The 25,933-nt window shown below is 42.6% G+C and overlaps 5 protein-coding genes and 1 non-coding gene across 14 annotated transcripts in view; 4 read left to right on the top strand and 2 right to left on the bottom strand.

The window, feature by feature from the left end:
• Positions 1-8,470: 8,470 nt before the first annotated feature.
• Positions 8,471-12,707, top strand: CG13131 (uncharacterized protein). The gene is made up of 3 exons (NM_135493.3): positions 8,471-9,770; positions 9,825-12,300; positions 12,354-12,707. The coding sequence occupies exons 1-3, from the start codon at positions 8,603-8,605 to the stop codon at positions 12,661-12,663; spliced, it is 3,954 nt and encodes a 1,317-aa protein (NP_609337.2). The 5' UTR covers positions 8,471-8,602; the 3' UTR covers positions 12,664-12,707.
• Positions 12,708-12,763: 56 nt separating this feature from the next.
• Positions 12,764-16,553, bottom strand: Trp1 (Translocation protein 1). Of its 4 annotated transcripts, none has more exons than NM_057660.4 (4): positions 16,398-16,553; positions 14,382-15,197; positions 14,026-14,327; positions 12,764-13,534 (listed from the first exon to the last, which is right to left on the bottom strand). In NM_057660.4, the coding sequence occupies exons 1-4, from the start codon at positions 16,431-16,433 to the stop codon at positions 13,441-13,443; spliced, it is 1,248 nt and encodes a 415-aa protein (NP_477008.1). In that variant the 5' UTR covers positions 16,434-16,553; the 3' UTR covers positions 12,764-13,440. The 4 variants fall into 4 exon arrangements, with proteins under 4 accessions (NP_477008.1, NP_723510.1, NP_001285792.1 ...); NM_164885.3 differs by lacking the exon at positions 16,398-16,553 and adding an exon at positions 15,377-15,580; NM_001298863.1 differs by lacking the exon at positions 12,764-13,534 and having other exon boundaries at positions 13,816-14,327.
• Positions 16,554-17,044: 491 nt separating this feature from the next.
• Positions 17,045-22,102, bottom strand: Ndf (Nucleosome-destabilizing factor). Of its 3 annotated transcripts, none has more exons than NM_001201838.2 (9): positions 21,808-22,102; positions 21,363-21,399; positions 20,428-20,510; positions 19,517-20,366; positions 19,349-19,459; positions 18,756-19,026; positions 18,593-18,682; positions 18,431-18,520; positions 17,045-18,367 (listed from the first exon to the last, which is right to left on the bottom strand). In NM_001201838.2, exons 1-9 carry the CDS (start codon positions 21,885-21,887, stop codon positions 18,168-18,170), a joined length of 1,812 nt encoding a protein of 603 aa, NP_001188767.1. In that variant the 5' UTR covers positions 21,888-22,102; the 3' UTR covers positions 17,045-18,167. The 3 variants fall into 3 exon arrangements, with proteins under 3 accessions (NP_001188767.1, NP_609336.3, NP_001285791.1); NM_135492.5 differs by having other exon boundaries at positions 18,593-18,679; NM_001298862.1 differs by having other exon boundaries at positions 18,073-18,367; positions 18,593-18,679.
• Positions 20,891-21,624, top strand: asRNA:CR44873 (antisense RNA:CR44873). Its single transcript, NR_124169.1, has one exon.
• A 1,095-nt stretch (positions 22,103-23,197) lies between the features above and the next one.
• Positions 23,198-25,933, top strand: part of CG31875 (uncharacterized protein) — a 7,176-nt gene continuing 4,440 nt past the window's right edge. The window contains exons 1-4 of one of the 3 annotated variants that reach the window (NM_001201836.2): positions 23,198-23,258; positions 23,317-23,406; positions 23,592-23,637; positions 23,697-23,746. The gene's annotated coding sequence lies outside the window, so the exon portion shown is untranslated. Of the gene's footprint in view, positions 23,529-23,591; positions 23,638-23,696; positions 23,751-25,933 lie in introns of all 3 variants that reach the window. The other 2 variants (NM_001259029.2, NM_001201837.2) reach the window with 2 other exon arrangements.
• The window catches only part of SoYb (Sister of Yb), a 6,031-nt gene continuing 3,295 nt past the window's right edge, over positions 23,198-25,933 (top strand). Inside the window, exons 1-5 of one of the 2 annotated variants that reach the window (NM_001259030.2) lie at positions 23,198-23,210; positions 23,317-23,406; positions 23,592-23,637; positions 23,697-23,746; positions 24,501-25,933. The exon at positions 24,501-25,933 is cut by the window's right edge and continues 891 nt beyond it. In NM_001259030.2, the coding sequence (NP_001245959.1) occupies positions 24,506-25,933 (1,428 nt within the window). In that variant the 5' untranslated portion in view covers positions 23,198-23,210; positions 23,317-23,406; positions 23,592-23,637; positions 23,697-23,746; positions 24,501-24,505. Of the gene's footprint in view, positions 23,259-23,316; positions 23,407-23,591; positions 23,638-23,696; positions 23,747-24,500 lie in introns of both variants that reach the window. The other variant, NM_135491.5, reaches the window with a different exon arrangement.

The raw sequence follows: 25,933 nt of genomic DNA, 5'->3' as shown, positions 1-25,933 counted from the left end.
GGCGCAATAAGGCGTGGCTCTAAACTCGCAACATTTGCGTTGTGTTTTCCAGCTTGGTCCTGGCCGCATTCGCACTGCCATGCAAAACGGCTGGCCAAAACGGCTACTTCATGTTTGCCCGCTGGTTCAGTGACAACAAGTGGGCTAGATGACAGTGGGTAAAAATGACAGCCACCGTTATCACTGGCCGCAAGCCCCTATATCAAAATGGCCCTTGTTGCCACACAGAGCAGTTGGCAAGTATTTAATCAACACTGGATGTTGGCAAGCAACGTTGGCCGCATCAAAAACGAGTGGCAAAAAGTATCTTTTGCCGGATTTCAACTCGATGGCAATTAGTTGCATTGTGGCCAGTGCTGTTTGCATATAAATAAGGCGATGAAACTTTACAAATGCGCCCGATGAAGTTACGAACTAGCAAGCAGCTACACATTTTCCGTTTGCCATTCGTCATTTTCCACTTTTCATACCCCATTTTCTGCTTTCCATCTGCTGCACGAGACGCATTTTGCATTTTTAATACCGGCTAAATCTATGCAATTATAAATTTAATGTTCACGATGGAGGAGTGTATTTGCTTCTAAGTGGCGTTAAATGAAGTGTCCCACACCTTTTCAAACCCCCCAACACCCCCCCCCCCCCCTTGGGCTACCTGTCAAAAGTGTCCGTCGCTTTTCACGAGGGTCCTTAAAATTTTGATGATGACCAAGGCTTCGCTAAAGCAAAATATTTACACGCCAGTTAAGTCCCTGGCTCCTTGGACCGCAATTTTCGGCTTACTATAAGCTTCACAATCAAATATCAAGCACACAGAACGAAATAAATATTTTGAAAAATATAAAATCGAAATTATTAATGATTAAATTACAAATTAAAATGGCCTAATAATATACCAAGTATTTAACAGTTACTAAACAAAATATTTAAGCCATAGCATAGGACAGATTCTATAAACATATATAATGAAAAGATTACTTTTACTGCATAACATTTTTTAATTTAAGCAATATTTTTTCTCAAACTTATTACCCGCCGAATTGGTGAAGTGCCGGCAAAGCTGCCACAGTAAAGGATTTGGATATGCTTTGAGGTCGAAGGATAGCCGGTAATGCCATGGCGACTGGCTCTCCTTTTGAGGGGCGGAATCAATTTTTGTATTTTATTTGCGTGAAATAAAGGATAAAGGATGTGCCGGTCACAAAGCGGACAACTCCGAGCTCGAGGCCGGTGGATTTTCCTGGGCAATCATACGAAAATTCACCGTGGATTGGGACTGTCAACGGAGAGTGGAGAACCAGAACCAAACTCACCATCCAACGTATCCAACCCTTTCGCCATCCGGCGCTCCATTGCAAGGACCTTGTGGCGGTTGCGGACGGCGCAGGACGAAATGCAGAAGGACTAGTCTGGCCGGGAACAGCGCCTGGAACTATGCTTTGAACTTAATTAGCAGCACATTACGAATTTTTACTGCCAAAGTCGGTTAACTGCAGTCGGTGGCCGATGGCGTGGACGGTCGGATCGGATGGTCGGTTGGATGGTCAGGTACTTACCACTTCCTTTGCCCATTTTACGGCAGGACTAATTTTTGTTTTCGACAACGTCGCCAACAGTAAAGGCTTGAAGCAAAAAACCGATGGTGTGGGGGGGGGGGGCGGTGTTCCGGAAGGAAGCGAGAAGGGACTGCAGGTAGAGGAAATGTCATGGGCTGCGTCCTCGTCCTCGACGGCAAAGGAAATGTTGTCGAGATTAAATGCACTGCAACGACCATGGGGACGAATAGGAGGGGGCGACCAACCGTCAGCGCGGACAGGTGGTCAAGGTGTGATTATGCTGGAACAACCCCATCCATGTACCCAACTCAATCCTAACCCAGTCCATGGTCTAGTTATTCCACCCATTGTGGGGCATTGTCTTGCGTGTTGGCGGTGGCTTAAAATGCCCCATGAATTTATGCAGCTCATAAAATTTACCAACTAGCTCATTTTCTCCAACTGTTTCGTAATTATGCAGAAAAAGCGGCCAGCAGGTTATTGTTAAAATTATTAGCTAAAGTTTGAGCATTTTTTTAAGTTCAAGAAGCTTCTCTGGCTGATGCCTAATAGCTGGACTTAAACAATTAACCCAGATAGCTTGGCCTAATGGCTGTCGAATGATGTGAACAGAAATTTAAGATCATAATTACCGCATTTACCTTTTCCTGTTCACACACACACACACAGGTATTAAATTCCCTCCGAAGGCTCCAAAGGATAACAGTGCTAAACCGAAGTGAACTGAACAGAACCCATCATAAAGCGATAAGCACTTTCACCAAGGACGTTGGGGTTGTGGATGTGGATGTGGGAGATCCGGGGAAGGACGAAGTGAAAATATGTTTGTAAGCGATGAACTTCAAGTGCCTGTTAGTAAATATAAAGCAGCAAGTGAAGCGAGCACCAAACACCAAACACAGAGTCCTGCGAATCCGGGCATCTTCGACCGCCTCTTGGGTAGCTCCAAGCCCTGTGTGGATAGCCCAAGTTGGCGAGTGGAGAACACTGGACCAGATAACAGCAAAGGATGCACTGCAACAGTTGAGTTCAAAGTCACAAAGAAGAGGCAGGCAGGCGCATTCCTAAATTATACAATAATATTCTTTGCAAAAGTACGCAAGGTACTATGCATGGCCTTTACAAACTGTACATTAGCTACATATATGAACACCATGATATTGTGGCCCCATATTTTCATTAATTTCTCCAAGTGCAGCTGTAGACTTGAGTTTTCACCGCACATCGCCGCCGTATCAGCAGGCAGGGTCGCAAAGTCGAGAAGTCCTTTGGCTGTGGGAATATTCCACAACTCATCATTGCCGGGGCACGAGTTACGGAGGAGCAGCCGAAGCTGGAACACCTCTGGCACGTGCTGCTGCATCCCGATTCCGTCCGCAATTTCTGGGCGAATCCGGCAAAGGAACCCAATCCCAAACCCTGTTCCATGCTGGCAACAAACAAAAAGTGCAACCGCAACAACTGGAAAAAGCGAAATACTCGTAAAGAAGCATACAAGAATGGGGCTCACAGAGGAAAAAACTATTTGAAGTCGGTATATCCGTTTAGGAAGCCAACAGCATCCCATGCCCAAGCCAAGTGAGTGGTGGCAAGAACACATACTCACACACACACACACATACGAAGTGGCAGGAAACAAGTAGTACTTTAGTTCCCCGTAAGGAGCAAGGACTAAGGAGTAAACTTGTTTCGAGGCCGTACGCACCGCTCGTTTTTGCCAGCATCCCAGAACCTCGGGTCGCCCACAAAGGAGTCCTCCTCGCAAGCGGAGACGGGCCTTTCATAGACGTTAAGCCCCCCCAGGCTGCACTTGTCGTTGCCCCACCCCAACCCCTGGGAAAGGCCAGCAAACCGAAGTTTTCATAACAAATAAGAAGGGCTCGATGGCTTGAGTAGTCGAAAAGTTAAGCCCGCTCAAAGGGCTGGCAGCCAGATAAAATGCAAAGCTCTTGAGCGTTTGAAACTTAATAAAAATCCCGGATCCACCCAGTAGTTAGTAGCGAGTTCAATGTCAGAGGATCCGCATAATTTCTTAACACATAGCCAGAAAAGGCTTGGGCACACAATAAATAATAAGGAGCAATTCCCTTTCTTTTATGCTTTTTGCTCCCTGCTTTATAAACGAGAAAACTTGGTCTTGCATAATTTTAATTTTTTAAGCAAAGTTTCGCAGCTAAAGGCAAATCCTTATGGCCAGTGCAACCAAAAAAGAAAAAAAAAGAAACACTGCTCTTTTCATTCTCTTGAGCAGAAGATTTTTGATTAAAATATTCATGCATGGCAAAGTCTTCATTCAAGGTGCATTGCCAAGTTTTTACTTTTAATTAATCCCCCCGTTTAAGTGGAAACTTTCATTGGGCCATAAACTATGGGCTGTCCAGGGATTTTCGCGGGGGGACATGTGTCGTCTACGCATTTGGTTGTTTTTCTGATTAATGTGGTTGTAGCTTTTCACGGACTATCTGGAATAGGGATCGTTGGCACGTTTTTGGATTTTCCATAGGGCTCTGGCATTTATTTCATTGCCGAATCGCACGTTCATTGGGGATGCTGGAAACAGCAGCAGAATTCAAAGCATTTCGCACCACATATTCCTTTTGACACCCACTTTAATATTTATGGCCATGGACGCAGGCGGAACACCCGTAGCCACTCCTGATTCCGCAAACAGCCGTTCCTTCCCATGAAGCTTCACTGTTTTGTTTCAAGCAATTTAACAGCTTTTGGGTAAAATAACAAGCCCGCCAAGCCAACCAGCCAACCAACCAACTAGCACACACACACACACACACACACATCACATCACAACAAACAAACTTCGCACATTCCGGGCAGCAAAAAGTCAGGCCCAACAATGCGCCACTAGAAGCACCCGTTCAATCTGCATCCCCCAGATCTCGCATGGCCTTGGGAAACTAGAGGGGAGATGCAGATGCGGATGCAGGGGACTGGAGACGGGCACCACGAATCGGGATTCAGGATTCAGGACCCGGGAACAGCGAACAGCGTACGGAGACAGACGTTAAGGGCAGGGTACTGCATATTTTTGCAACACAAAATAAACCGCAACAGCAGCAATTTGCGTCGGTTGTTAGTTTGGAGAGTTGCTTAAAATTTACATGGCGCTGTCCACGCACACATGACTAGACAGCCGATCTATGGACTATATGAACCACTATGGAGTATGGAGTATGTGTGCAGTCGACGGAGGGCGAGGATGCGGATGCGGCTGCATATGCATATGCATGTGTGTGGCCACAGAGGACATTGCTGCGCCATAACTGAATAAAGTCCATTTTTAAACAATTACCTTTAGAAGTGCTTTTATTTCAGCGGAAGTTGCTGGCGAACCCGAAAAGTAGCTACGCCACGAAACATCCCTACACATAGTCGATGGAATTATGCAGTTCCCGGAGGTGTGTATTGAAGATTCTCGATTAACAGTCATTAAAGCGGAACGGATGGGATTTACATTCCTGGGCAAACGCTTGTCGAGCCATCAGATTCTATCCCATACCGCAATCAATCAAATCCCATCTAGGCACACATTCCGTCACATAGGGGAGCAATCAGGAGCACACCTTCACTTCTGCCACATGCAGACCACATGATCATCTTGTGCACTGAAAGAAAGCAGGCAAAAATGGGTCATTTTAATAAATATCAAAAGAATCTGATACTAGCTAAGCCAATCTAATTTGCAGTAATGAGATAGGAGATCATACGTTCTAAAACTGTCATTAAAGTTAGATCAAACTAGAGAAAAGGTTACGCCTATCAGATATCCATTGATTCGTGAATATGTTACTCTACATTATGTTCGCCGTGTGAATTGCACTTGCAAATCAAGCGCAAGTTTTGTGGTGCAAGGCACACGGCGTTCTTCGAAGGCAAACTTCGCCCCCACCACTTCAGCGGCATCAGGAGTCAGGTTCGTGAGTGGGCCACCACGGCGGATACGTGATGTGCCTGTGCAACAAACAGGAACTATGTATAATAATTGTGAGCGAAGGACACACGGAGTTTAGCAAGAAGTGCTCGCTTTTATTTGTTGAGTGCCTTTCAAGGTTGTCGTCTCGCTTAGAGATCCCAGACAGCGCTTTCCACTTATAAAGGTACTTCCCCCCTCCCCAAAAAAAAAAAAGCAAAAAAAAAGGTCGAAAAGAGTTGCATGCAATCACCAGTTGCAAGATGAGAAACATTAAACGGAAAATACGTTGTGATGGGACCTCAGTGCACTGAAGCGGGGTTACGCATGCGTAACACAACAGCCACGCCCACCGCCCAGCATTTTGTGGCAGAAACACTCCAACTCCAACTCCAACATTGAATTATGAAATGTGAAAACTGTGTTAAATAAGTAAACAGGGGATGCGTTTGTGCAGCACAAGTCCTGCTGAAAAATAGACACTGCCAAGTCACGTAGCCACGAACTGAATTTCATATTTCATGGGGCAGCCCAGCCGCCCAACCGAGTGGAAAAAAAAACAACGACCATTTAGGCAACCATCCACACCCACATACCAGCTCCACTTTTCGATGCTCATACCCAAAAGGACGCCCCATTCCAGCAGGACTTCGTGCAGCAGTTGCAATATTTGATCTAAAATATGTATGCTCGGGCGGAAATTGTTTTTGTGTTAAATGGCGGAAGCGACGGGGCATTGTAATTAAAATTTGCTTAAAACTTAATGGCAAGTATTTAATATACAATTGGAATTTACCAAAACGAATAGCATGTGGAACTGCTCGAGAATCGCTTTCGTAATTAAAGTTGAGGTGGAATAGCTGCGATTGTGGATAATTATATATGCAGTTTTTTACCTTTGATCTGTGGCGCGGTGGAAAAAAACAAAAAGACCATCAGCTACCGTACGCATTCAACGTATGCATTGCATTTTCCGAACAACTTTTCACTTTTTTCCTATTGCAAGCTGAAAATATAACACCACCCCTTCCCCCCCCCCCATCCTTTTGGCCAGAAGCAATCCCCACCATTGGCAACCCGGATTTTCCGCCCCTGCAGCTGCTGCCCTTTGACCCTCAACACTCGCACCGTTTTGCGTATGTGCATGCCTCAAATAGTTGCACCACACATTAAATTTCCGGTCGGGCGTCCGTTCCTTAAATGCAGAAGGAAATGCAATAAACGCCAAACTAAAAGCCACGCCAAAAATGTACAAAAATTACGGCTGGCGAAGCCAAAGCAAAAGGGGCATAATGGGTGGGTCCATGCCAGGGGATGGGGTCATGGAAAATGCCATCATGGCCAAAGAAAAATGCCGAAAATGAAATGACGCTAAAAGTATCGCAATAAAAACGCATTAAAATGCCTCACCAGGGAGTAAATAATTTCTGTTGCTCCAATCGCAGACATCGATTTGACTTTGTCGTCATGTACAGGGTAAGAAACGCTTTCCAAGATCAAGGACGAAATGTGATTATAAACCCAGAGGTATAATTAAAAAGTTTTTTATCTCAGAAATGTCAAAAAATTGTATATGCGAGGTTAAAGGTATCTTAAAATATGCTACGAGTATAGCACTATTTGAAACATCTTTTCAAGTGCTTTCAACATAAAGATGCAATAGTTTTGCAATGCATCAGTTATTGAAATGCAATAAGTTCGTATTTTTTTTTAAGTGTCCCTCGTAGTCGAATGTATTGAAATACAATCGATGCTGAACAATTAGGCGCCGATTCGGAGGGACTATAGTCTGTAGTCTGGGAATAATATTTTTATGGCCAGTGGCGCGCATAAATCCCGTCCAGCCGGCGTGTAATTCAAAATGGACAGAGGAACGTGCGACGGGAACTTGGTAATTCCCGGCAGGATATCGACTGGTTGCATAATTTATCGTCCTGCTTGATTTGAGTGCATAAAGTCGCTGCCCAACGCCTTGGCCTCAAACTCTCAAGTTTGCTCCTCAAAATCTGCTCAATGAGCCGAAGATGCAGAGCATTTTGTAAGGCGATGCGCTTTTAATGTGTTTATTGACTTGGCTTGGCCAACGGGTTGGCTCGATGATGGGCGGGAGATTAGGCCAATCCATCAAATGCTATAAAGTTAATTAAACAAGATGCTGCCGAAGGAGTCGAGAAATTGGGTCAAGCTGCATGCACCTTGCGCTTGCTAAATGCATTTTGCATATTTATTGCAGTAAAAATTGAAATAAATTCCAACTACGATTGAATGGCATAGTGAAGTGTGCTTGTCAATTATAAGTGTTAATACATATATTTGTAGATATGTTTGTGTGTGTGTGCTGTAATCCTTTTCCCCGAGCAGTAATTGCATATGAAACATGCATTTTCACTTAAAATGGCATGAAACTAATCTCCTTTTGCAGGAAGTGGGCGGGTATGCATACTATATTAAATAGTATTTTGCGAACTGTTGTTCTCGAAGGACGCTGTCTGGCTTTCAGCAAAATCTACTTTATTCGAACAACAGTGCAAAAAACTCAATAATACTCCATTGAATGCGTATATTAAAAATGCAGCAGAAACTTAATTAAATTTCCCAACTGAGTGAGTGGCTAGAAACACGTACAATCAGAGCCATTCGGCCACACAAACTTCAATTGCAAATTACAGAAGCCGCAAACAAAGACAATAGAAATTTTAATAATTCCAGAACATACAGCTTGAATGAAATTAATTAAGAATATAGTCGATTGTGAGTTCTGAAAGAATCAATCGGATTTAATGATTTAATAACAAGTTACTTTAAAGGCCGAAAAACTGCTGGTGCAAATGTATCAATTTTTTTAGCCTTTTAGCAGTTTTTTCGTCATTTTACCATCAATACTCACATAAAAAACCTAATTTTCGAAACATAAGCTCGAAATAGAGTTGACAAATATGTCTAAATATTTTAAGTACCCGTTAACAACGAACATATAGACTATATATTTAGGAATGTGTGATAAAACTAAAAGTTAAGAAAACATATTTGACGAAAATTGCCGGAATCTATGTGCCATTTCGTTGCTTGTTAAGTAAGTCGACCTGATTGGCCGTCTAAAAATCAAAATAGCTGGCTTTTGATGTTTCGCTTCTACAAGTTGTACTCGTTGTACATGAACAACATGACCAGTAGTGGAGTTGCATGGCCGCGGGAGTGGTGCCTGTGCGGAAAACTGCCGCGGGCGGTGCTCCACATCCCGGTGAACCATCGTCTGATCTGCCAGGTGTGCGGATTGGCCAGGCGCCCCCAGGCTGGACTCGATTCCTCCAGCGATAAGGATGCAGATCAGAGCACCGAGGAGCAGAAGACGATTATACCAGAGCCCAGCCACGTGGAGGAGCCCAAAAAAAGCCAAAAGACTCGGGTAAAGGTAACCATTAGGGGCAAGAAGCCGAAAGCCAAGAATTGTTGCCGGACAAATTGCCACAAGTGTGGTGGCTTGGCCAAAGCTGAAGTTGGCCAGGAAAGTACTGAAGCACCCAAAGAGATGAAGTGCAAACGGTACCCGGGGCGTCATGGCTTGCACTCGAAACCGAAGGGAATGATGAGTCGTCGACAGCTGGCGCCCAAAGCACCGCCACCTTCGACGCCGTCGTCATCTCCAACGCTATCGCCATTGCCTTCATCACCGCCATCGCCCACAGCACCACCACCACCACCACCACCTCCGCGTCAAGAATTGGAATCACCACGTTCGGAGATGCCAAGCCTGGTGGCCATGGCCCATAACGTTTTTAATCCAAAAAACAGCCCGCTACAGAACTACAACAATCTATTTGTCAGTAACTTTATACCCTTACAAAGTCCCATTACGGATACCTTCGGGGGAGCTATATCCAAGAGGAGCAGGAACAGCATTCGTCCACCACGCAGCCACAGGAGTCGCCCGCTGCCACCACTTTCCAAAGTCTTAACCAACATCTTGAGCAGCCAGAACTCGACGGATGACAGAGAGATGGGTGGTGGATTGAGTAGCTCCAATTGTAAGGACTCGCAATCGACCGATTCCGAGCTGGCTAGCCAGTTTTGTCCATTTGATCACTATGAAGGTCCATCCGAAGATGCTCTTGTCGTGAATAACGCTCGTTATATGCTTCATCGACCGAAATCACTGCACATCGAACCACGACAGGATTTGCGCAACAATCGCATTGAATCGTTGAACTTTCAGTTGAGCTCTACTAAGGACACAAAGAGTCCAATCGCTGACAATCTATCAGGCATCCTATTCATGGCGGATTCAGTTCGTAAAAATCTTAAGAAAACCATTGATAACATTGGAAACGAATGCCATATTTCAGGTAAAACCAGCCCAGCCAAGAACTTGGCCTCCAAACCGGCAGTTACTCAGCAGAACAATCGGGAAAATAAACCGGAAGCGTTGGAAGACTTCGAAAGATCTTCCATTTTAACCTCAATCATGGACAAAGTTTTCAGCTCACAGGAATCGAAAAGCTCAAATGGAAACTGCGATGATGACAAGATACCAGAATTGGAGGATATTAATAAGCCGATCAACGACATGTTCGTCGAGGACCCTGAATCGGTTTCTTTGAAAAGTAATGTATCAAATGAGCACAGTGTATTTTCTTCAAATAAAACAAACAACTATAATGATTATTCCAAGCCCGTTTCAAAAACACTAAGCATAAGCAATTCCATTTGGGAACGATTTTGTGATAACAAACCCAAATCGACATTATATAAGTGTGCTCGCTGCGGACAACAAAAGCATCGTGAAGATATAGTTGCTAAAATTAAAATAAAAGATAGTAGAATTCCAAAAAAATCCGATGCGAATCAAATATGGCTAAATAAAAAAATAGGATGCGCCATAAAGCAAAAGCTCAATAGCTTAAGATCCTTTTCTGGAGCACAGGAATGTAAAAAACACGAACACGAAGGGCAGAAATCCCTAAAACTAGCAGATCAAGGAGTAATTCCCGAGATTTTTAGAGAAACCCTACGTATGCAAAAACAAAAAGCTACGAATGACAAACCAAAAGAGGAAAATTTAAGACTGCAATCCATAAATACAAACATTCAAAGGAAAGCACAACGAATTTATCAGGATGATTCTTCGGAATCACAGACTCCAATAAAAGATCATAGCACTTCAAAATGTTTAAATCTACAAGAAAAAATAGATCATATCCCACCGAGGGATAACAATCCAGCCAAAGTAAATGATCAATCAAAGATCACTCCTTCCAAGATACACCACGAATGTCTTCAAAAACGACCCAGAATCGCACTTAAAGTTGTGAATTTAAACCAATCTCAAATATCGGATAATAACTTTCAATTACGTAGACATAAGGAGCCATCGTTCAACTGGGGAGTGATACAATTCTGCGAGACTGTATCTCATAGGAGTCTAGTTATCCCCAAAATACTGGTTCCTACTTATGTTGGTGAGTTGGTGAATATCGGTCAAGCCACGAAATGCTATATCAAGGAGAATATTCTTCCGGATGATCCGCCTTCGTCTCTCTTTGAGTTTCGCATCCCTGACATTAGTCCCAACGAGCTGCTATCCTATCGAAGTTCGGATAACATTAGCGGAAGCTGTACTCCAATACCTCATATAGCGAGTCCAAAGGAGCAACCTATAAACCACAAAGACCCGTGTCATTCTGTTGATCCATCTCCGCCAGAAAAATTCGAAAGTCGTAGCACTCTATACGAAAATCTTGAATTGTCGTTCACCACACGAAAAGCAGATAGTTTTAACCATCCCAATGACAAATTACCTGATTATGAAAATCAAAAGAGTAACAAATGCATGAAGGCAAACGAGAACAGAAAGTCCAAGTCCACAGAATTAACAGATGCTAATTTTAGCTCCTTAAGTGACAACAATATGAGCTATAAGATAGAATTAGATGGTTTAAGAAAAGAAGAGAACCCAATAAAAGAATTCAGTTTAAAGACTGACATTACGGCAGTTAGTAATACATTTACGAGATCTAAAGAAAATACAGAAAATTCAAATGATACATTTTTCCAGGAGAGCCGCATTACGTTACAAAAGTACAATCACTCAAAATTGAGCAATGCGATTAAAAAACAAATAGACAAATCCTTGCAACAGAAGATTAAAAAAATTATGACTAAACCGATAAAGTTGCTAAAATCGACTGATTCAGATTCAGTTGAAAAATTTGTGGAGCCATTTACAAACAAATTGAGCGCCTTCGATGAATATAATGCAAACTCTACACAAGAAAACTTAGAACTTGAACCAAATGTCATTTTGAATGAAGAAGAGGATATATCTCTTTCAAATTCCTTCACGGAATTAAGTTCAAGTCAAAAGCCATTACGTCTTATAGCCAACCTGCACTCCTCAAGTGACTCCGAACCAAAGTGTCTAATTGAAGAATCTAAGGTAGAAACTGATTCTGATGGAGCATCGGAACCGATGCTGACCTGTCGAACCACCGAGTATGCAGGATTGCCTCCTCTGAACTGGCAAGTAATCACAATGGGCTCAGCTCATCCAAAAAATATTATGCAGGATGATTTGGAGTCATCTCTGGTAGAAGAGTATTACTGTCCCATTCACATGTGCGGAAGCCTTATAAAGTCGAACACATTTTCTTCGCATATCCTGCAAGATCATCGAGTTTGGAAAACCAAAGATGCTCCACCGCAGGAAGATTACCATCAAGTAGTGGAAGGTTTACCAAAGCAGTTCTGCTTCGATGGCGATCTCCTCACGAAAGGAAACACTTTTGTGGCCCTTCTCTTGTACACCAGCTTAGCGAAGGAAAGGTTAGCTACTGAAAACAAAAATGATATATCTATTTACTAATTCTAACCCTTAGATCACATCCAATGCGGAATCATCCGCTGACCTTGCTAGCTGCTCCAAAAATGGCAAAGGATGATGCATTAGCCGGTGTTTTCTTCTGGCTGGTCGGTTGTCCATCGCGTGCCAAACTTCTTGCCAAGCTCACAGTCTACGATCCATTCGATCAAATTGGACGGAGTATGATCATAAGACCACGTGATTTATCTGAGAACCAAGATCCTCAAGAATTTGTAGTCAATTCGAAAGATCATTTGCTTATCAGCGTTCCACATAAGCAAAGGACTTTTCAAATAACTGTGGTCATAGATGAACCGCAAACTTAGTTATAAAGGATATCTATTTACTTAAAACTAAAATCTATAGACGTAAATTTTCATTTTTAATCCCTTTGATACCACGAGTTTAATTTTAAAGACAAATTGTATGTTGTATATTTTTTAATAAAACGTTCGAGCAAGAACTAAAAAACGCTCAAATATCTCTCACATCAGATCAGAATTGCCTAGCTTTATTTATATAATAGTTAATTGCGTGTTACACTACTAATTTCATTAAGTTGTTAGTTTGCTTTAATTACATGTAGAGTAAATATTCATGCACATAGAAACGTATGCGCTCACATCTACGTACGTACTCGCTATGATTATTATCAATTGCAATCGTTTCTTGCACCTGCCTAGTGCGTTCCACTGTATACATTTACAAACATAGGAATACAAATAGGTAAAATATAGGTAGTTTGTTTAACGGCTTAAGAACTTTTGCGAAAAAAAGATGTCCAACTGCATGGTGCATAACCAAATGTCTTTGTCTCACATAATATTCCGTTTAAAAATATTGTGTTTCATATGCAAGCCTACATCCAACAATAAAAAATATTGCAAAACCTCAAACCTAAGCTCAATTTAAAGCAGATTAGGAAATCTTCAATAAAGAATAACGACACCGATCGCATTTCTTGTGGGACAATAATTCGCTGTACTTGGAATCGTGTGTGTTTGCTGATGTACTTGATGTGTGATTCTTGTTCTATGTCTTATCAATTAGCTAGATGTGGATCATTAAATAATAATATATATATATATTGTGGTTTCTTCATATTAGTTGCCAGCAACGTTTTGGACTTCACTTGAACTGATTATCTCGTAATCTTTACTCGAGCTCTCCGAATCCGATCCCGAGTTGCGTGGCGTTCTGAAAGCAAAGCAAATAAGTCGGAAATTACTAAAATGCATTCATCAAAAGTAAATGTAGGACTGTAAGTACAATGAATATCAAATGAATGGGATGCAAAACTTACTCTGCTTTGATGCGATAACTTGCGATAACTTTGGAATACCTCAAGTATCACCAGAAAACAAAAACCAGCAACCAATAAAATGAGCCACCACAAATCACGAAACAAATGTATTTACAAATAACATGCTTCGTAAACGAAATAAAAATGTTATGAAACGCAAACCAAGAATCGGATTAATGCATTTTAATTATACAATAATATTTATTAAGGAACAAAGGATTTACAATTAAAAGCTAAAGTTAATGTATGTCTTTTGCGCTATTCAATATGATTTAGTGTATGAAAAACATACAACCAAAAGTTCGACGGAAATAAAAGAAATTATAAATACAAATTCGAGCAATAAAGCAGGAATCCTGGTCATTACTGAGCGGTTCCGTCTTACCCAGCTTTGGAATCCTTGGGCTGCGCCTTCGTTTCTTCTTCATCCACATCGTCTTCCTCGTAGTCATCGGCACCCACTTTGCGACGTTTGCGGATCTCCATGTCGGTGTCATGTTCTTTGATGAGCTCGATTTTCTCTGGTTCAAGCGTGGAAACCTCAGCATCCACATCACCGTCAGCGTCTCCATCCGCATCCACGGCTGTGTCCTCGGCATCGCTTTCTTTTTCCTTCTTCTTGTCCTTCGATTTCGATTTCTTGTCGGTCTTGGCGGACGAATTATTTGGGTCACTGTTATAGTTGCTCTAGAGATGAAGGTAATTTAGTAAACTAACATAAATGGATAATTCGAAACAAACCTCATATAGTGGCCAGAAGGAGGCGAAGAAGCTCACATCCTCAGTCAGGTTGGGGAAGATCCAGAAGTGCAACTTGCCGCCGGTTAATGCCCACACGATGATGAACACAATTAGACGTACAATTGTCAGAGCCAGGATGAAAACAAGGAAGCCGGCAGCCGCAATGGACAAGTAGTAGACACCCTTGCGTAGCAGTGGAGGCCACAGAGGGAATAGGCAAATGCCAACGGCGCCAAGTAGCAGGATGAAGCCGAATATCCAGTAGTGGAGCGGTATGGGATCGTAGATCCAGACGTATGCCTCGGAGCCGTCCACGAAGATCTGCTCAGGATGCATGTCCAGGCGGATCTTGCGCTTTTTCTTCTCCTTTTTCTCCTTCTCTTTTTCGTTGCCAGACGCACCTCCGTCTCCTTGGCCATTATCGCCTTCCGGATCGGTATCCTTCTTCTCATCCTTTGCCTTGTCCTTTTCCTTATCTTGGGTCTTCTCCTTGTCCGCCTTCTTGTCGCCTCCAGACTTTCCTCTGATCTCCTCCAGAGTGACGGGCACCTTCTTGGCGCGATGGAAGAACTTGTGCTCCAGCATCACGTCTAGAAACTCGATTACCTGCTCCCGGGTGGTGAAAAGCGGATTGCTGCCTTCGGTGAATTTGGACTTTAGCAGAGCATCGATGGCCTTGCTGGAGGTGAAGTATTCGACGATGTGGCTCAGGAATTTGGTCTTCTTCGTCTTAACGTTCTTCTTCAGCCACTTGGCCACGTTCTTCTCGTCCTTTGACGGCTTGTCTACCTTCTGGGCACCCGGTTCGGTGTATTCCTATAAGAGGAAAAAAGAGAAAAAGGTCCGAAAACCAGGTCAGAAACTCACTTTCACGATCGATTGGTTAAATGGGGGGACTACAAGCGAATATAGGCCACGACACCAATTTTGTATTCGTCACCCTCAAGCCGTTGAGATGGCTTTATTATACGTGGGTTTTATTTTTTCCTAAGTACCGTGCCATCGTCGTAAATATCCTGCTCCTGCTCCTCTTCTTCCTCCTCCTGGAAGTACTCCTCCTCTCCACTCATTACGAGAATTAATATGCGTAACTTAAAAACTGCGAACTATATAAATAGAAACAACTATTCCAGAAGCGGTTGTAGTTTTTCTTAGCCGTGACGTGTTGCATTCGCTCTGAGAGTCTAGAAAGTATTGAATCAAACGAGCTGGTGATCACCACAACAAACAAACACATGGATACTAAACAGGGGAGCAGTTGGAAAATATGCAAGGGGGTTTGAAGCTGTATTGATACTCATAGCTGTTTAACGATTGAAATGATATTAGTGATAATTTCCCATGTATGTGTGGAGCCAATGATTAACAAAACCCTCTTAAGCGCCGCCTCTGCCCAACTTACACGCGTACTCAAACTTTCCCCAACAACAACACGAATAACCACAATAACAACAACCAGAGCAGCTGATAAGTGGGCCTGCACCTGACATGTGTGGGTAATGAGCGAGAGGGAGAGCTGGAGAGAGCGAGCCAGCGAATGAGCGAGATCGGCTTACAAGACGGACTTACGGCGTTGCCAGATAGGCAAAAGCTTGTAAGCTCAGCTGTTTGTATTGTAGACCCCAAAACTTAATTGACTGAAAAATAAAAAAGAAAAGGTAGAACTCAAATTCCAGATACAGCTAAATACGCAGCGAAGACATTTTCCATAAAGCTAATTATAGACCTTTTGCGGGCGGGGGGCATCCCACGGGGGTTTCTCCAAAGAGCAGCGCAACCTGCACTGAACTTGCCCCCCACAAATAATATTAAAATATTGAATGACCCATCTGAACTCGCAATTCAGCGTTTTGTTTCTTTTCGAGTCAATTTTACTTTTTTTCTGCATGCACACGTTTTTTTTCTCCTTTTTTATCAAAACAAAAAACAAACACTTTCGGCATGTCAATTGGACTGTGGCACCCACACACGCGCAGCCCCTTTAGAAGGATCTAATTGGAAACAGTTAGCACTTACATCCTTGCGGCGACGGGCTCGCTTCTTTTCCGACATTTTCTAGCAAGTGTGACGATCTGCGGGCTCAAAATTGATTCTTTCAATAATTTTGATAATAATTCTGCCACACACGCACCACATAAACATCCACGATAGGGATGGAACAAAAGTCGATGTTCACGCGATGCTATCGATGTTTCCAGCAACTCCGTGAAGCGATTATTTCCTATCGCTGGAACCACTAAAAATGGGAACTAGTTGTTTTTGAATTATTTTAATGTTTCATATTCATAGGTTAAAAGGATCATTTAGCAACAAAAAAATATGAAATCAATATTTTTAGAAGGTATTGAATTTTCTTAACTAATTTTATGATTATACAAATAATAAAATTGTGTCGCGAAGAAAACCTCCCATTTCCTTTACGGTAATAAAAAACAATACAAAATAAGTAAAAATATACCTTTCATACTAATCGAAAAGGTTAACCAAGTTGTATATAACTTTAATATTATGAAATTCTCCCAAAACACACATTTCTTTAATGTATGTCAATTTAAATAAAGTTTAAATTGCACTTACATTTTAATACTGTATTATCCAAAATATATATGAACCATATCAAGCAAAACGTGAATATTGCAATGCGAACTCAATTTAATTTCCTTACATCCTCTATTAAAATTATCTTTTTATTAATCTTTGTTTTACAACAAAATACAGACTAAATAATAAGTAAAATATATTATTTATTATATATTCTTATTATTATTATTAATAGCGACCCACGCAAAGGGTTCGATCAAAGTTTACTCTATTTTGTTTTCTTCCGGTTGTTGTGTAGTTTACGTTTTCGTATCGTTTGCGTATCGGTTGTGGTGCGTTCTGTACCGTTTTTTCCGTTTTAGGTTGTGTCTCGTTTGTTGCAGTGACAGATGATGGGGAGAGATGGCTAAAACTAAACCAATCTATCGTTACCGTCACTCCAAATATGTTTGCCATTCTACGCAGTATGATCGATTAGCCTACTATTTACTCATAGAAAAAAAGGGGATTTTAAATGTATACAATTTTAGGACTGGAGTAAATGCACAAAAAGTGGGAGGCTGGGAGGTTGGATCGACACACATTGGAGGGTTCCATACTTCGCTCGGTTTCTCAAAATCGGCGTTGTCTTTCACAAGTATGCTTTGTACATTTTATTCGGATGCAGTATTCTATACACTTACAAGTTATGTATGGACATGCGTAAAAATGATATTTGGAAAGCAAAACCTTACACATATAAAATCGGAAACACGGCGCCCTGGCCTCCTCCCTCCTCTCTGGGGATTGCGTTTCACCCGTCAAAGAATAAAATACAAAAAAACTCTAAACTTGATTGAAGTGATCCCGGAAAGATTGTGCTCTTCATCCGCCAGCTGTTGAACACACTCACCCAAGCGCTCTTCAGTGGCTCCTGCGTTGAAAGCAGGACGACACGGTTCTGCGATTCCCGGCGAATCGTAGACATATTGCATTAAACGCTTTGCATATGGGGCGATTGGGGAAGATGCAGAAGGTTGGGGTGGTGGCGCTGCCAATCACAAGGGCAGGAGAACTCCTTGTGAACGAACGCCTCTGTCAGTTTGGATTGGTGGGTGAATAAGTGAGGGTTATGCGTTTCTATTACTGTCCTGTTTAGTTTTTTTTTTTTAAGTCAGTCGTTTGTCGGTTCTGTCGTTCTGTTCGGTGTACGCTTTAAACTAATTGATAAAACATAGTTTAAACGTTAGTCGTGTTAACTAAATGTTAAAATCTGGATCTTACGAATACGGCGCTCGAGTCGTGTTCACTGTAGCCCAAGCGCTTGGTGTGCTTGAACACCTCGTTGGTGATGCTGGTGACGGGCATGGACTGGTCCAGGTTCTCAGCCATGTTTAACACCAAGCGCAAGTCGCGTTGCATGTGGCTCAAAGGCTGCTGGGGATTGAAGTCACCCTTGGCCATTTCTGCAAAGGAATTCAAAATAGGATAAGATAAACACTAGGAAATAGCCACGGTGCTATCCATACCTTTGCCCTTAGCCAGCAGCATGGGTGATTTCATTGAAGTCAAATCGAAAATGTCTATGATGTCGTTCAGAGAGATCGAGAACCGATCAGCTGCAAAAGCAATAAAAAAAAAGATCAATTAGTTAAGGCTGCTTACTGCTAACAATATACAATAAAACCTACCAAGTGCTAACGCCTCAGCCAACCCGACCAGACTCACTCCCAAGATGGTTTGCAAAATTAGGTTTACTTTGCAGGCGTTACCGATATCTGCTAGATGTGAACAAACGACATATTTTAATAAATTGTTTCAAAGGAAATGGTCAGCAGTGCAGGCTGTACTTACTCCCCAAGAAGAAGGTGTTCTTGGCAATGGTCTTGAAGCACGAGTGGCACTCCTCGAACACTGAACGATCTCCACCGGCGAGAATGATGAGCATGCCTTCGGCAGCCTCCTGCCGAGAGCCGTGAATTTGTGCCTCAAGATAGCGACCGTTGCACTGCTTGATGCCCTCGCCAATGTCCAACGATGTGTCCGGATCAATTGTAGACATTTCAACGTAGGCCTTATTGTTCAAGTCCTTCAACTGCAGAACGCCGCAGTTGCCAAATACGAGCTAAACATCGAATAAAACGAATGCATAAATAAGAAGAATGTTAAATTACGCCATCCCTCCCAGTTGCACAATTATTTTGTATTCTAATATATTTTAATTTTATACAGTGTAAGGAAGATCGCTTTGCAAAGAGAGCGTCAGAAAATCGTCATTTTAAACTGCGTGCTTTCATTCATATGTACTTTTTAAGTTAACAAGCGCGGATGAGTCATTTGAATTTTATAGGAACCCCAAGGCCAAAATTTAAGTTTTGTTAACCACGTTGTGTTTTAGGCATTTCCCAAATTAAATATGTATATAAATGAAACCTTTTATGACTTACATCCTTGGCGCCCTTTGGATCGGACACACAGCAAAAGATAACGTCGGCAGCTTCCACAACATCCATGGGAGTGTCCTTAACCTCAGCGCCGGCTTCGGCAAACGGTTGGCACTACAAAACGAGATTGTTGTAGGATTCATGTGTGAACTTGCTATCGTAAAACTTTACCTTGTCAATGGTGCGGTTCCAGACCACAACCTTGTGACCCGTGTAGATCAAATCCTTGACTATGGTGGATCCCATCATTCCAAGACCCAGGAAGCCGAAGGTCTGCTCTGAAGGCACGATATCGCGATCGGCCAGTGTGTTGGAGCGCGAGCTCATGTCGATGACTTGGGCCTCTGGCCGCGTGACAACCGGTCGGTCAAGCAGAGCAATTGCATTCGGTGCACGCTTGGCAGCGATTGAGGCCAAGAGTGCGTCAGTCTCGACCCGACGTCTGCCAGTGGGCGTGGAGCTGGCTTCATCCGCGTCCTGCAATGCCTCCCCGGAAACATCACGCTTGCCTCGCTTGGCATTCGATGGCCCACTGGGCGACTGTTGGGCAGAGGTACGCCGTTTCTGTGCTGATTTTGCCGATCCCTTTGTCGACTTGACCGATGTAGCGGCCACGGACTTTGCTTTCGGCGTCCGCTTGCCAGCTGCCTTCGTTGTGACCGCCGGCGACGTGACTGGTGACGCTGATGAATCTGCATTGATTTCCACATCCAAGCCATCGCCCTCATCGGGGCTGCCCACCACATGGGCCACCACTCCATTGTTGCCATCGGCAGTTGCTTCCTCTCCCACAATCTCCTCGCTGTCCAGGCCATCCCGGATCTTGTCAAAATCAGCCTCGGTTGCGTGATTCGGCGCACCGCAGCTTTTGTTCACCTGCTCGTCCACCTCGGCGGGGTCGTCGATGTACTTTTCGATATCCGTCATGGCGTGTCGGAAAGCAGCGGGCTTGCTCACCTTGGCCAGTTCCTCCTTCCACGGTCCTTCGAAGGGCTTGATGTTGTTCTCCTCAATCCAGGCACTGTTAAATATTACCCATGTTATTACAGGCGCTTTTTGGGGTTGGCGTGCATTTTACTTACAAATTCCTAGATCCAAAGAAAAACACGCATTTGGTATTCGCCCGACGCTGCTGGCTGAGCAGATCAAGTGGAGGATCGACAATCTAAGGAGAGAAATCAACATTAGCTTCCACCACATCATATCTTTAAAGTCTTCAGAAACATTTTAAGCAGACAATGCATTTTACTCTATAAGGATGTGCCTATGAATTCCCTCGAACTAATCTATTCTGTGATAACCCATTTACAAGACTTTATCACGCACGAAACAAAACATATGCAAATGTTGCTTTTTCACTTCCAATTTCAATCGAAAACCACTCTTTAACTTTACATTTGAGCTAGGAATTATAAGGATTTAAAAATATATCCTCATTTTTCTAGCAACTTGCACAAAACCAATTTGATTTGATAAAACCTTAGCTGAGGTGATTCACTATCATTAGCACATTTCACAAAACTCTAAAGAACCGATTGGTATATCACAAGATTACCGATGAGAATGTTAATGTCAAATAAAAGTTAATATATTAACAAAACTCCTTTTGAACGGCATAGAATAACGAAACTGGGAACTGATATCCTTGGCAACGTCTGTGTTCAAACTCCACGCCTGCCGCGCGTCACTCCCCCTCCTCCGAGTGCACATGCTGCTTTCCAGCGGCTGTACACACGATCAAAAGCTGCTGCTCGTGGCCCCCGATAGCGGCTCCATGGAAGAGACCATTTCCTCCGCCGGCAGCGACAACAGCACAGCGGCAACAACAACAACCACAACGGCAATGGGGCAATGTGTGCAAGTGCGTGGCTGCGGGCAGAGCGGCGGCAGCGAAGCCGGCAGCGTTGAATCGAAAAGTACAGTCGAAAACAAACACAACAACATGGCAGCAGAGAAGGCGGCAGCGACGCGACGTCGACGCGGCGTAAACATTCCGATCGCCAACTGCAATGCTTACCATTCCTGGCCACGGAGTGAAGCCCTTCATTTTGGCCCTGCAAAGAAAATGCGCTATCAGAACAGGGAAAACTCATATTGGCCGCAAGGAGGAAAAGCAAGAAAAAAGGGCGCGCGCGCGAAAAAAGCGCCAACGCAGCGAAGTCGACGTCGCGCGCCCGGAATCCACGCACGTAGCTCCGGAATTATGGTCGTCATTCGGATGGAGCTACATGGATACTGCGCTGCGTGGCTGTCAAAAAGGCAGCGCTAATTGCTTTTTTATGCACACTTCACTGGCTCTTTTTTTCTTCATATTTTTTTTTCCGAGCGCCAACGGTGCGCAATTGAGGTTAGGTGTTTGCTTTGATTTTCATCTCTCGTTTTTTTTTTTTTCTTGTTTCTTCACGGCGCAGCGCAGCTGAGAATACAGCGAATATATTGATGAGTCCACGGTCCCGGCTTACCATATCAGATCCTTGGGTTTGTAAATAAATTTCTCCGTCGTATCGCCGCCCGACAGCGACAGTTTTTTATTCTTCGACATTATGTTGTCCAGGCGTATGTTGAACTTGGTTATTTTGCTGGCTTGGGCGGACGGTGCACGGAAGCTAATGGGTTTCTCGGATCGGAGCACAAATCTCGGCGTCGGGATTCAATGAATTTCGGAGATATTCGCTTGCAGGCCACCCGTATTTTTCTTTTTTTTTTCGCGTTGTGTGTGTGATGCGCTGCCGAACCGATATCTGCTCGAGCAATGCGATAGCAGGCGGGCGCCATTTTGGCTGGCAATCGGCCAGTGCTGGAAAGTGGCGGCGTTGCTACGTCATGCAATCGGACTGCCAACCCGCCTCGAACTCGGTAAATTAATATGGGTTCCGAATTAAATTATTTAATTAAGTATTACAAGTGAATATTATTATCGTGATTCAATGCAAATTCGTAAAATGCACTTGGAATCAATCCATGCTTTTTATACGCTAAATTTTTTTTTAAATACTTTATTTAATTCTAATGTTTAGATGTTAAATACAAAGGCGGGCATAAACTATTGAAATTTAATTCCATAAGAAAATAATTTCATTGATACACATTTTTAGTTGGAGATTATTAATAAATTTTGTTTTTTGGCTTATACAAATTCCGTTTAAGTAAAATAATGATAAAGATAAATTTAATTAGTATTGCACAGTAAATTCTTTATAATCTGTGCGATCTTGAGCTCGGAAAACTAACAGTTAACTACAAGTCCGTCCCCTTAGCCGAAAAATAAATTACCACACGTCCAACTCAATTTTTCTCTGATTCTCAGCACTCAGCATCAGCCATATAATCCTCATAAATATGAAACAATCATATAAAAAGAGAATAAAAAGCGATTGCTGCTGTGGTTGTGGGTTGCGGGGGGTCATGCGACAACCCTGCTCGGTAAAACTTTTCGGGTGACCTGGCAAACAAAAGGGTGAAAAAGGGAAATTGCGGCCGTTAAAGGGGTATTGTATTTGTGCTAGGAAAAGAAAGCGTGCTTTTGGGTTGAATTATTGCATTTTGTTTGGCAATTAGCAGGCGCGAAATGGGTGAGAAGGATTTATTGGGACCAGATTGCCATCAATTATAAGGGAAAAAACGTACATATGTTTCTCTAGTTTTGATCGCATACTCGCTAGCAAAAAAAAAGGGTTTAAGTACATTCATTTGTTTGTGTGTTTCAATTTGAGTTGGGGAGAAATTAAAGTTTTTTTTTTTAAATTCCGATCTGACCATTCCGATAAAAGTTGATATCGAGCTTATCTTAAAGCTTAAAACATCGATTAATTTGGAAGGCAAGAATTAGTTTCCTGCTCTTCTTCATTCTAGCTGTGCAAAAAAAGTCGGTTCCGTTGACCAATAATAGCAAATATTTATTATTCTTACTCAAGTATAATAGATTTATATGTGAACTATTGGTCGTAACTTAACTTTTTTCTGACTTCCAGACGAAAGTGTCTTGAATCTCAAGTTCCGTTCTTGTTTACGATCTTCCAATTGTGCTGACACTTTGAAAATAGCCGCTTCTCTGTTTACAAGTGGGTATGTACATGTATGCGTGTGTGAGCATGTTGTTTGGAATTGGTTGGAATATTGGAAATGATTGCCAATGGAATTCAGTCGGTTTCGCGCATATTGAAAGTTGGAACGTAGGATTTTAGTAATATGTATTTATTTCTAACTAAAATTATGTTTGCTAATTTACATTTGATTTGACTTTCAGAAAATATTGGACTGGATTGCATTTTGGATTGAAGACCCTTAACTTGGTATATTATTGTAAACATAATATAAAATTGTACGTAATACTATTAAAATATCTTTGCAGCTGTTCAACTGAGGCGATGTACAACGGCGCTACATCCAATTCCGATTCGAGTGAGTAGATTCCAAGTGATCCGATTATCATATTATTTTCCTGCATTATCCTTGATTTTTTTTTATGAAAACCACTCACTTTATCAAGGGATAATTTGGGGTGGATCGTATCGATCCAATTGCTTAGACAATTAATACCCTATTCACTTGCGCACATGTTAAAGGAACTCAAATAATGCAGAGCATTTACTTATTTAGAGGCCTTAGAGAACATCTCGGGCAATTAAAGTGTTGATAGAACAACAACTAGCAGCACGCTCCAGTGCCGTTTGTGGAGCACCACTTGCCACACCACAAGGAGGCTGTGGGGTGGAGGCACTGCAGCAGCATCTAGTGCAGCGCAAACAAACAGCAAATAGGCACAAGGACCTTCTTACTTGCGGCTTAGCCAGTTGCTTTGTTTTCCCATTTGAAAGCTGCAGATGCCGTCGCAATTGCCGCACTTGCTTTCGCTTTTGCACAACTTAAATTAGCTAATTCACTCCCTACTAAATCACAATCCCAATCCGCAAATTTAATCCTGTGGCTGGCTTCACAAATTTTTGGCTCGCTTTGGGCAAAGTTTTCTGACGCGCAGAAATTTCCACATGAGTGAACAGGGAAAAGTTAGGCGGACTTTAAACTCAACTATGTGTGTATATTTAAACAGTTAATTTTTGCTGCTCAATTTACCAAAAAAAATGTATTTGAATCAATTTTTCCAACATTTTAAAAACTTATAATTAAAACCAATTCCCATCCATTACAAACGTAGAAAATATGGAACACCAACTGGATCCTGACCAGGAAGAATCCATTCTGATAACGCATTTCGTAAATCCCCACCAATTCAGCTATGTGAGATGCATAGATGTGGAGAACTCAGCAATGTTGGTTCGCCAAATAGAGCAGGATTTGAAGGATTACTGCAGCAGTGAAAGGACAAAACAGGTTTACGTGGAGGATGAGAGAGTTATTGTGCGCTACCAGCGATGGAGTCCACCCAAGCTCGTGAGGGGTGTGGTGCGCAGGCGGCAGAACGAGGAGTACCTGGTCTGGATCCTGGATTACGGATTTAACCTCTGCTGTTCTGTGTGGGATTTGTGGCCGCTGCCTGACCATTTGAGTCGCAGTTTATGCGACTTTAAAGAGGGTGGTGTGGCCTTGATTGCTCCGCATTCTGGCAGTGTCTGGTCCCGATCCGCCATTGAGTCCTTGGACAAACAGCTAGAGGATGCCAATCAGCTCACATTTCAAGTCGTACATCGTGGCAAATCGAATCGGAATTTCGGGCTGCTTAAGTTCAGATCATCATGCCAGACTGAGGATGCTGCAAACTTTCTAATAAAGCAGGACCAAGGACGCTGCAAGGAAACCTTAACCATGGCCATCCCTTACGAGGATATAAGCTTTGAAAAGGCTGAGATCAACGACATGGCGATCGATACACGTCCGCGTCTAAGAAGAATACTTGAACTAGTAGTCTTATTGTCGGAGAATGCTAAAGAATCGACACCAACCCCTTCTGCAATTCAACAGAAAAAGCTAGATGCCCTGCTACAGAGCCACGAGACCTATCTTATACCAAACTCCGTAAAACTCCTGAGCAAGGTTCAAAGTATCAGCGAAAGTTCGATGCAAACTGCTCTGGCTAATAGATCAAAACAAATTAGCAAAGAATTACCCCATAAAGCCAATCAATCAGAAGATAATAGAAAAAAGGAGGTAAAATACCTAGAATCTGAAAATTTATCAGAATGTTTATCAAAAGTCAAGCTTTCATCATATCAGCAAAAGAATACCGATTCATCAACCTTGAGTGGACCAAGAAATCTAGCCTCTTCATCTACAAATTCAAACTCCAATGTTCGCAAATCGATGACATTATTTAAATCATCAGGAGCACACTTAACTACTTCGTTATCCGTACCTTTAACCGAAAATTGTACTAACCAGTCGAATAATCGAACAGTAGTATTTTCAATGGATAAAATGGAACAAATATTTAATGACATGCTTGGTAAAAACCCATCCGAAAGAAGTGTACAAAAAAATCGAAGCCAGATGCCAAATTCTAATGTTTCAACAACAAAAAGATGTGTAGAAAAGATGCACGTATGCCGCTCAGAAAACATGGGTGATAGGAAGCCAAGTGTTTGTTTGAAGCATCTAGTGCTGGCCCATAGTCCCGAGCCAGTGAATCCTGTC

The sequence above is a fragment of the Drosophila melanogaster genome, chromosome 2L (assembly GCF_000001215.4).
Source record: "Drosophila melanogaster chromosome 2L".
Lineage (NCBI taxonomy): Eukaryota > Metazoa > Arthropoda > Insecta > Diptera > Drosophilidae > Drosophila > Drosophila melanogaster.
Note: the sequence above shows the minus strand (reverse complement) of the source record. Positions and strands in the feature narration are given on the sequence as shown.